Source organism: Anticarsia gemmatalis, chromosome 14 (assembly GCF_050436995.1).
Source record: "Anticarsia gemmatalis isolate Benzon Research Colony breed Stoneville strain chromosome 14, ilAntGemm2 primary, whole genome shotgun sequence".
In the NCBI taxonomy this organism is placed as follows: Eukaryota; Metazoa; Arthropoda; class Insecta; order Lepidoptera; family Erebidae; genus Anticarsia; species Anticarsia gemmatalis.
Window position 1 is genome coordinate 8,657,792 of NC_134758.1, and position 11,211 is coordinate 8,669,002.

Genomic DNA, 11,211 nt, shown 5'->3' on the forward strand with positions numbered 1-11,211 from the left:
TGTCAAATAAGTTGTGTTTTGTGGCGTTGTGGACCGTGGCGTAAATTTTATTAGTTTTCTCGTAAACCATGGCTGGTTTTACGGAAAACGCATTAGTTCGAAAACTCCAAGAACTGAACTCGAGTCAGCAAAGTATTCAAACGTTATCTTTGTGGTTAATACATCATAGAAAACACCATGCCGTTGTCGTCAAAACTTGGTACAAAGAGCTACTAAAAGGTAACCTACAATATTTATATTTTTTAAATTTCTATTTGTACATTTTCATATATTATGCGACATCATGTGTTTTTGTTTAAAAAAGCTAATATATCTATCGGTAAGAAAATAATAACTAAAAATGTTGTCCCTAATTTCTCTTCGCTTTACGAGTGTCGAAAGATCTAGTAATTTAAAATTTATTGATGCAAAGTGTTGAGATGTTATTATCATTTCTGTAACCAATTTAGACAGTTTGTTACGAATCTTTGAAAACAAGCAAGAACATATTTATTCAATATATTATTATAATGCTTAGATACATTATGTTAAAGGTGTAAAAATAATTGGTTTTAATAATGGAGGAGCCCTGTATCTCATCGCATGTATTTAATAATTACGTATCTTACTGTACCAAAATATGATGGCAGATTTTTTATACGTTGTCAGTATTAAATGTTATTCATTTTCAAAAAAAGTCATTTACTGAGTTATATGCCTTAGATACCTGAAAGCCAGGTATATACCCTAGTTATACTATTTATTATTTACAAAACAAAATCAAAACAACAAAAAGGAGCATCATTAGAAATAATAGTAATACTTTCATTTGGGAATGACCATTTCTTCTACATGAATATTGTTTACACTCACTAATCTTATCTTAATTAGAAAATATTGACCTCTCCAGAGTCCCAACCTATCACTCAGTTAATGTATTATATCAATTGGTTGCACTGAGATAATTTGATGGCTTTTGTAGTTCCATAATGTACCTACTTTAATTGTTTCTGATAATTTTGGTTATATTTAAAATGATTAAACCATAATTATTATTAAAACCAAGGTAATAGGTATTACCTACTAGAAACATGAAAACTGACCGAATGAAATATTATATTAAATTATAAGAAAGACTTTATTTATTTATTATAAGAAAGACTTAAATTAATAAAAACTATGCATATAATCTAAATGTGCTAATATTATTATGTTCCCCTGTCTATCATCACTGATTTATTTACAGCTAAAGACAGCAAGCAACTCACATTCATGTATTTAGCCAATGACGTAATACAGAACAGTAAAAAGAAAGGCCCGGAATATGGCAAAGCATTCGGCGAGTCTCTCACCGATGCATTCAAACACATGGCAAAGACTGGCATCAACTCAAAGACTAAACACTCGCTGCACAGAATACTGACTATATGGCAAGAGAGAGGAGTGTATGATGCACAGAAAATACAAGAATTTAAAGAGGCTGGTAAGTAAATTATACAAATTTATTAATATGTAAAGACTGTGTAGTCATAACCCAAATTAAGTTATCTGGCCACCTTAAATTTGTCCAAAATCTGTCTATTCTGACTTCTCTTAAATATGTATAAAATGCTTTCAATCTCAAGACATGGCAAGTCTTAGCTTTATCAGGAGTAAAGAATTTTTTTTACATATATAAACTAGTAAAGAATTATACAAGATATTTAAAAAGCTGAATCAATAACTTTATATTGATATAAACACTGTAAAACAAATTATTTTGTAGAATCATGTATTTTGCATGTTACCTATATGGCTTGTAATCAGAGATTTTAAGTACTGTTATTTCATGTGCTCATTTTCAATTTGTGGCTACAACATTATTACATTTTTGTTTAAAATTATATTGAAAACTGTAAAATGGAAAAATAAACAGGCAATTGAAATACTGGCATTATATGTTGCAATTACCTACCTTAGTGAAACTCGTTTCTTTAACTGTAATTAAAAAGCAATTTTTTGCTAATTGCTGGTTTTCAATACAAATCATTTCACAGTATATTGTTCCACATTGTTGAGAACATATAATTTTTATCAGTGTAACAAATTGAACCAATTTTACTATTACATGCTATGTGATAACGAAAATATTGTAGTAAAAAACAGAACTATGTTAAAATACTGGAATTACTATAGAAAATATATTTTATATTTAGAAAATAAAAGACCAAGAGCAATTATGGCTAATAACTTAGTATAGGTACAAAGTCTTGTTTACAAAGTCCGCCCTGAAAGAGTTATACAAATCCAGATTTTAGAACATCAGTGACTTTAAGGCTCAAGTACCTGACATACACAGCTATGTTAATTTGGAAACCAAAGCCGAAGTGTAAGCCAAAACTATACTAAATTGTAGGATTATAAGCATAGAAAATAATGTGCCTATGTGAAGTTTTGAGAAACAATTACTTTTTTAATTACTTCTGTTCATAGTAAGAGGTTGATAAGGCTGTAAATACATACCAAGCAAGTGCTAGTCAGCAAATACCACTGATAATACTATTGTTAGCTCTTGTCATTATATTATCTGTTGCCAAAGGTCTTAATTTCCAGATCATATTACACATTTCACTGTTGTGTTAATTCCATGTTCAGAAAGTTATATTACAAAAAATATTTTTACACATTCCTCTTGAATCACTATCTATTAAAAATCCATAGCGTACCTTTAAAGATCTAAGTTTACATAGGGACAGAAAGCGGGCAGCGACTTTGCTATTTACTATGTAGTAAATTACTATGAAGTTTAGTTGACTGTATGAATGGGAAAGAGTAAAAAACTTCCATCCTAACTCCCAGTTGTTCCAATATCAGTAGGATAATAAAAACATAGCCCTGTAACATTACATTTAATGTGACTGTCAGATGGTCTTTGAATACAGCAGTTTACAACTCTAGATAATTTTCACAACACACTTTATTACAGTGGATCCTGCTGATGCAATACCCAAGAAGGTTAGCAAGAGAAAGTCAACGGAAAATAAAGTGGAGGTTAAAGAAACGCCTGAGAAAAAGCCTAAAGTGGAAGCTAGAACGAAACAGGAGCGACGACGTAGCGAGACTAAGGATGTTGATGGTCATGTTGAAACACACACTACACTGAGCCCTAAGACACCGCCCGGAGACCCTCCTGAACCTGAGGAATTGATTAAGGTGGGTTATATAAAATTATAGAACACTGTGTGATGCTAAATTCTTTACAATAGTTACCCCTTTTCTTACTTCTACTTGCTGTGAAATCATGTTCATCTTTTGTCACTTTTTTTAGATTTGATTCATAACAACATGCTTTAAGTAGTATTACTTTTGTTTAGTTTTATTACATTAAAGCATGGTTTAAATTCAAAACCGATCAATTAATCAGTCACTCAATCATATTCATACATAATATTACGTCTTTTCCCCACACGCGTAGGCAGAGACCAAAGAATGCCATTTGGAATGATCCTTACAAACTTCCCTTGCCTCATTCACATACACATACATCTTGTCATACATCAGTCATTCAAATCAATTAATCATTTTTAAACTATTACCTTGATATTTTAATAATTCTTTGAATGTTTTTTTATTATCGCATTTCTCATTTGTCTGTACATGCTTGATTTTTTTAACTAAGCTAAATCTTTCAACATCACACTTTCTATGCATAAGCAGTAATATGTATAGGAATTTTGATGTTGTCGGATACAAGCAAAAAGCGATTGTATTTATTTCATTTCTGTCATGCTGCTGGGCGGCTTACAGAAGGTACGTACAATGTAGTGTTATAGTCCGACAACTTAGTATGAGGCCTTGATATACATTCTTAATAACAAATAGTTGTTCTGTGTATTTCCAAAATAAAGTAGCTGTTTCAAATAATCTGTCGTCAGCTACATAACCGTGCGGGTCATGGATATGCAAAATTACGTGTACCTCCGAGAGCCACGAACCTTGCATATAGGGCTCTCAACTAAGTTGTTGGTCTACAGTATGACGCTGAAGTTGCCTTTAGTTGACATACTTCCCCCACGTCAAAACTGGTTAAATTTATTTTAGCAATCTTGGCCTATTATTTTTACATTACTGCCTTCCTGACGGCGGCTCTTCTAGTCGACAGAAAACAAATATTTTTAAAGTAAAAACCCGTTATTGTTTACCTTTAAAATACTTATTTCTACGTAAACTAAGCACCGGAAATATTGTTAAATCGCTACTGTATGATTTAATGGCTTCCTACATATTTAACAAATAGAATGTAATAAATAAAAAAAACGAAATATTAAAATTGTTGTTGTAGCAGCAATATAAATATATACCCTCTCATTCATAAAAATATATGAAGTAATGAAAGGCTTATAAAGAGTTTTGTTTCGTTCACTCCTTAGCGAAATGAAAAAGAGAAAACATATTATAGTAGTTTTTTTAACTAAAATAGGTTTATAGTGTGTTTATGAATAAGAGGGATAATCTGTGAACGACTGCCATTTTTACTGACTGACTGACTTTCTAATATTCACGGTTCATGAGTGCAGCCTGGTGACAGACAGACAGACATTGAAGTCTTAGTAATAGGGTTCTCGTTTAATCCTACGGTTAAAACTGTATTGTTGGGTACGAAATCTTATGAATGATTAAATCATCGTGCTATAGTTATCACGTAATAATAGACAATATTAAATGTTATGAATCCATAGACATGTAAATCAATGTCCAATTTATTCTAATGGGTAATTTAAATAATACATCTAACTAATCTTTAATGTTATTATTATGGTAATAGGTATCAATTACGACTATAAGATGTATAAATAGTCATTTATACACTTTATTTAACATGCGTGAAATATGTACGATAATATTCGTGACTTCATGTTTAATAAACCATTTTTTATTTCATAGACTAATTGCCGGTCTAAGATTTCTTAAAATTCACTTATTCCAATTGATTTCGGATACCAGTACTTATTATCCACTGTCGGATATAGATTTCTCAAATTTACTCATTGTACGAGCACGAAACTTGTACGTTAGATGCTCCCTTAAAATAACCAAAATATGAACTATTAATTTAAATTATTCTGACAAAGTAGGGACGTAAATATTTTTTTAAAAACAAGTCCCGCACTAATAATTGCTCTTGTGTCGCGGGGACTTATCCAAACATGTATAAATGCATATAAAATATAGTTTGAAATGTCGAATGTAATTTTACACTATCATTGCAGCTATTCAAATTATATCTAAAATAATATTGTTTTCCTTACAGGCTCTATTAGAATTGGAATCGAGCGCGTCAAGCGATGAGGCCGTACGCGAGAGGATCGCCTCCCTCCCCCCCGAAGTATCCGAAGTGCAATTATTGTCTAATTTAGAAGGTAAAACACTATACTTATGTATTGAATCTGTAATGTACCTAGTACGTATGTTCTTATATTTAATTAAAACAAATAAAATAAGTCCTTTAGTAACTATGCTCTTGTTTCATTTATCTCATAGTAATACAGTTTGACAATGGCAGAAATTTTCGTTCACCTTTTACACACTTAGGAACCTTTCTATTCTATAGACATATTTTGACAACCAAATACTCTTTGCCCTACTTTACTCCTGGAAGTGAGTAATCCTCGTTCTCAAAAAAATCACAATTATTTTGTAACCAATAGCGTTATTTGGCTCTAAATATTTTTTACTTGTTCTATAGTTTCGCAACTTCGATGCCTCTTAATAAGGAATCGTTGTTTGAAAATTGTATTCCCCAAATATCGTTCGATATAATGTTCGTATTTGTATTTCAATGAATTAATTAAAGCGGGGATACTTGAACATAACATGGTTAATTAATGATGGAAATTGTAAGTAACTAAAAATGATGGCCAAGGATCAACTTCTTATAACCTAAACTAAATTATCTCTTAGTTTTGTAAACATATTATCTCTCTACTTATTAACTTAAACAAAATATAACTTAAAAAGATGTTCTCGTATAAATATTTTTAGAAGCAAACATAAAATATTTTTGTCTTAAGTTCGAAATCTAGATCAAAATAACACCAAAGTCTACAACAAACTTATCATATAATTTATCAATCAATTCACAGGAACTACTGATATTTATCACTCGATTATCGGTGATAGACTTCAAACAAATATTTGCATTGCGATTGTTATAGTAACAATTATCAAGTACCCCGAACACATATCTGATACACTATCTTCAATCAAAACTACGGATAGATCGATTATTCGTTTCCGTTCTTGAAATATATTTATCACATGATTGCTTTACACAGTTTATTTCTATTTCATATTAGTACTAAAACTCTGAAAAATACAAGTACTTAGATGATTCATACAAAATTGAATCTTTATATCTATTGAGCCCACTCATACGCTCTATTGAGTTAAAGGACTCGAATTAACTAACATACACGATTACTGACTTGTAATTTATTATAGAACTTTCTTTTAACATTTCTTTTTATAGCCTGTAAGCTTCGAACTAGCAAGGAAATCTTTTCCAATAGAACAAAACATACATCGTGTCAAAGATAAAATCCTGATCGAGCATTGTCCTTACACATTATATGAAAGAACTTTCGAGTAATGACCAATACAGTATTTGACTTAAGACTGTACTCCACCTGCTATCACCAAATAAAGTCGCTTATGCTAATGTAATTCTGTTAAATTTCCAGATAAGGAATCAGCATTAAGTCTGAGCGCGGTAGTGAACTCTGCTGTAGAATTACTGGCGGAATACAACCTGAGGCTCAGTGAGGAGTTAGAGAAGCGGAGGAAGGTGGCCGCCATGCTGAGGGACTTCGCACAGTCGCAGAAGGACCTCGCTAAACAGGCTGAATCTAGGCTAGAGGTACGTACTTGTTTCTTTTCTATTTCTAGACTCATAATGGGTTAATTAAATGGTATTATATTATCGAGACATAATAAAAGTTACAGAAAGCTTCACGAGAATAAACTATGCTCTTAGTCAGTTGTGATTTTTTAGTTCCGAATGGAAGACTAGAGTTTGGGTTATAAGCAGTGGTTCTTTGACGACCATTTCTAATTAATTATTGTGTAAGACTGGCTGATCACTAAACTTACTATTTTTTGTACCTAGTTGTAGGTACTATGTATCTAATCACAACATGTTTGGACTTACAGGAATACAATATCAAACTGCAAAAGATCTACGCGGTGAAAGCCGAGGTGAAGTCTCACATCGACAAGCTACCGGACGTGTCCCGCCTGCCCGACGTGACGGGCGGGCTGGCGCCGCTGCCCTCCGCCGGCGACCTCTTCAGCCTGTGACGTCACTCGCGCGCCGCCCACAACCACCCCGCCTGTGACGTCACATAGTGCACTACTCACAGACTTGTTTCATCATCGCATCGTTAGATATATATTTTCGACGTTTTAACTCATAATTACTCCAAAATTGTATAAAGTGCCATCTAGTGGCGAGTGCCTGTACTAAGAAGATGCAAGTACGTCATGTCGATCCTGAATCGCGCTTAAAGTTCTTACGGCGATTAATATAAGCTTTCTTGTGAAAGGCTATTTTAATTGATAAAATATTTTGTGAATGTGGGTTAGAACGTCCAGAAATCGCTAGTAAGAATAACACTACTGTGGACTGCTAAATTAAGTGAGTGATTCCCTTTGTTTTGACATGAAAGAGTTGATCTCGATTAACAAAAGTTTGACTTTTGATGTTTGTAAAGTGTTGACTGAAAATTTGAACTGTTAGTTAAAAAAAATCTTATCAAGCAGAGTAGACTATGCGCAACAATAAATGGTAATAACAATATCAGAAAAAATCTAGTATCGTAATTTTAAGAGACGATTTCAATGCACAACCTATTTACCCATAAGACAACATTAAACTGAGTTTCTGAAATAATTACATTTTGCATTTTCGATCTAAAATATGATTTCTAAAAAACGCTGCCTGTTTCTAAATTATTGGACATAGTTACTCCGCTTACAAAAAAAAAACTGCTCTAAAATAGACATAATCACTCATAAAAAAATAAAATTGATGAAAAGACGTGTATCGACATATAAATAAAATATATCTCAATAACTTCCATACTGTAACTGCAAGATTACTTAAATTATTTTTGCGAATATTACATTCAATGATCGAAACTAAAGTGATATTAAAGTTTATTGTAAAAAGACCAAGTGCAGGAAAATAATATAAATTTGATTTGAATTCCCAAGCTTCTTACGATATACGTACCTTTAAACATCACAATTTGTTATCGTGTATATGGATATTTTGTCCTTAATAAGTTCTAAAAACATAATTACGTAATACTGTTTTCTGCGCTGGGTCTACAATATCGTTCAATAATATAGTTAGGTACTTTCAAATTGATTGTTCGTCACTATATCAGTTGTTTCGACAATATAATTATACGTTTAAATACATTGAACTTCCATTGAACCGAGGTTTTGCCATTACCGCGCAATCAATTTTACAACAATAAATATGTAATAGTTAAAATGCGACTTCCAAGTAATTATTTAGTGTACTTTAAAACCTTCTACACACTATGCTCAAAATCAAATCATTTATTCATATAGGAAATTACACTTATGATAGTCAATGATACAGAGTGAATTTACCGCCAGTTCGGAAGGTAGGCCCAAAGGTTGCTCTGAAAAGATTTAATACATCCTCCCGGCATTTCCATTTACAGTTTATGGTAAAGACTAGCTGACCCGCGCAACTTCGCTTGCGTCATATAAGAGAGAATGGGTTAGAATCCATACTAATATTATAAATGCGAAAGTAACTCTGTCTGTCTGTCTGCTACTCAATCACGCCTAAACTACTGAACCAATTTGCATGAAATTTGGTATGGAGATATTTTGATATCCGAGAAAGGACATAGGCTACTTTTTACCCCGGGAAAATGACGCATTTCCCAGGAAATTTCAGGTGGCGAACGAAGTCGCGAATAATCAATATTATAATGACATTGAATTAACAAAAATCCGTTGTCATGGCAACTGTTTTAATGGCGGATATGCCTTAGCGCAACTTCGTTATATTATGAGATATAAATAATTTTGAGAATATTTTCCGTGAAAAAAAAGCATATTTTATATCATCACGCTACGACCAAAAGGAGCAGAGTAACAGTAAAAAGTGTTATAAAAACGTGGAAAATTCTGACCCATTCTCTCTTATGTGACGCAAACGAAGTTGCGCGGGTCAGCTAGTTTTCCATATTTTTGTAACACTTTTTACTGTTACCTACTCTACTCCTATTGGTCGTAGCGTGATGATATAAAATATGCTTTTTTTTTCACGAAAAATATTCTCAAAATTATTTATATCTCTTAGTATAACGAAGTCGCGCTAAGGTATATCCGCCATTAAAACAGTTGCCATGGCAACGGAATTTTGTTAATTCAATGTCATTATAATATTGATTTTTCGCGACTTCGTTGAATTTTCCCGGGAAATGCGTCATTTTCCCGGGGTAAAAAGTAGCCTATGTCCTTTCTCGGGTATCAAAATATCTTCATACCAAATTTCATGCAAATTGGTTCAGTAGTTTAGACGTGATTGAGTAGCAGACAGACAGACAGACAGACAGACAGAGTTACTTTCGCATTTATAATATTAGTATGGATTTATCTGAGAAACATTAATATATTATTTAAAAGGTTTCATTTAACATATTTCGTAGAGCTAAAATGTGTGTAAAAGGTTTTTTTTTTTCATGTGCATAATTGTACATCCTCATCGCGTATTGCTTATGTGGAATATTAAAATTGATAATAAAATGTGGATGTAACTTTAAATCAACAGCTAGAATAAAGGTATTCAATTGTATGTTTGTATGTTTACCTAAAACTCTTGCGGTTTGATTTTGAACTCTCCAGCCGTATATTTAAGGTATATTTTCTATTGTACATATTGACTTAGTTTCCGACTATATTTCTTGTCACTATTTATGTCCCATTTACTCAGTTTGTACACAATCGATGATTATATTTAATTGTAAAATGAATTACGATATAATTTTGCAAGCTGTGTGAGACTAGTGTTTTTTGTTTATGTTACTCTAATGCCTAATTTCAAATGTACAGGGTCCCTTTCTTATAATTAGGAGCCATTTAGGTGATGGTTTCTGGGTCATTATAAAGGGATCATATTATTATAGTGACGTGACTATGTTGCTTTAATGCTGCTAAAGACTTATCTTTCTGCCACGTTGAATCGCGGGCGCGTACGGCGGTCGCACGCAGTGTCAGTTGCGTATTATACAGATAAATCTTACGTGCACGTCAGCGTCACAGTCCCATAGAACTTAACAAAACTACTATATGAGTATGAGTTTTGACTGAAATATATATGTATTATGTGTTACCGGCTATAGTGCATGACGAAAGTAAGCCGGTCTGATACTGCGTAAGCGGACACCCGCAACGGGAGTCCGTTTCCAATTTCGGGCCTAAGAGTATTTTTTGCAACTGTCTGTAATTTTGATATTGGGCATTAGACTTCAGTCAATAAATGAAGTTGTAAGTGGTTGTGAATGTATGGTACTTGATGTACGTATTATTTATGTATCGTGTGCTTGGTTTTACCCGCTGCCTATATGTAGTGGTATATCACACGGCAGCGAAAACTGACCTTCTATTCTGATAATATAGTAATAAGATGTTTTAATGTTTTGTAAAGTCGTTTCTAATTATTGTTTAGTCAATCGACTGAAATATAAGACTATGCTTATTAATAAAAGAAAATTACAGATGATCTCACGAGATCCTGAATGTTATAAAATTATTAAAACCAGCATTCGAGAGTATATTTACGAAATTGACAAATTAATTCGCGCTATGCCTTTCGTCTGCAAAGTTCCTACGGTTTTTATAAGTCATCTTAGCTTTGTTTTCGCTGCAGTGTGTTTGGTTCATGTCGGAATGTGCCTATTATTATCATCTCGGGGTTATTTTCACAATATTCAACTATCACGTTTGTAAACCAAATAATAGATTAATTTGGTGCGATAAGTTAATTTATTTAGCTGCCACGAATCCACTGTGTATAGCTAGATATTATAGATTTAAAGAAAATATAGAATTTGTTATATTAACAATGATGGTTTTTTATTTACCTTAACCACTAAAGAATCGAAGCGTCCGTCTTTCATAAAGTACACGCAAAAAATAGACAATGAGATT

The 11,211-nt window shown here is 32.6% G+C and overlaps 1 protein-coding gene across 1 annotated transcript; it reads left to right on the top strand.

Annotated features, from left to right (window-relative positions):
- Positions 1-11,126, top strand: LOC142978101 (regulation of nuclear pre-mRNA domain-containing protein 1B). The gene is made up of 6 exons (XM_076122378.1): positions 1-219; positions 1,226-1,462; positions 2,945-3,171; positions 5,270-5,378; positions 6,699-6,874; positions 7,168-11,126. Exons 1-6 carry the CDS (start codon positions 69-71, stop codon positions 7,312-7,314), a joined length of 1,047 nt encoding a protein of 348 aa, XP_075978493.1. The 5' UTR covers positions 1-68; the 3' UTR covers positions 7,315-11,126.
- Positions 11,127-11,211: the final 85 nt, after the last annotated feature.

What these genes read in the sequence shown, in the direction of transcription:
- LOC142978101 (XM_076122378.1), top strand. Translation starts at nt 69, where the DNA reads ATGGCTGGTTTTACGGAAAACGCATTAGTTCGAAAACTCCAAGAACTG. An exon ending in ATTATTGTCTAATTTAGAAG is followed by an intron (nt 5,379 to 6,698) that starts GTAAAACACTAT and finishes TTAAATTTCCAG; the next exon opens with ATAAGGAATCAGCATTAAGT. An exon ending in AGGCTGAATCTAGGCTAGAG is followed by an intron (nt 6,875 to 7,167) that starts GTACGTACTTGT and finishes TTGGACTTACAG; the next exon opens with GAATACAATATCAAACTGCA.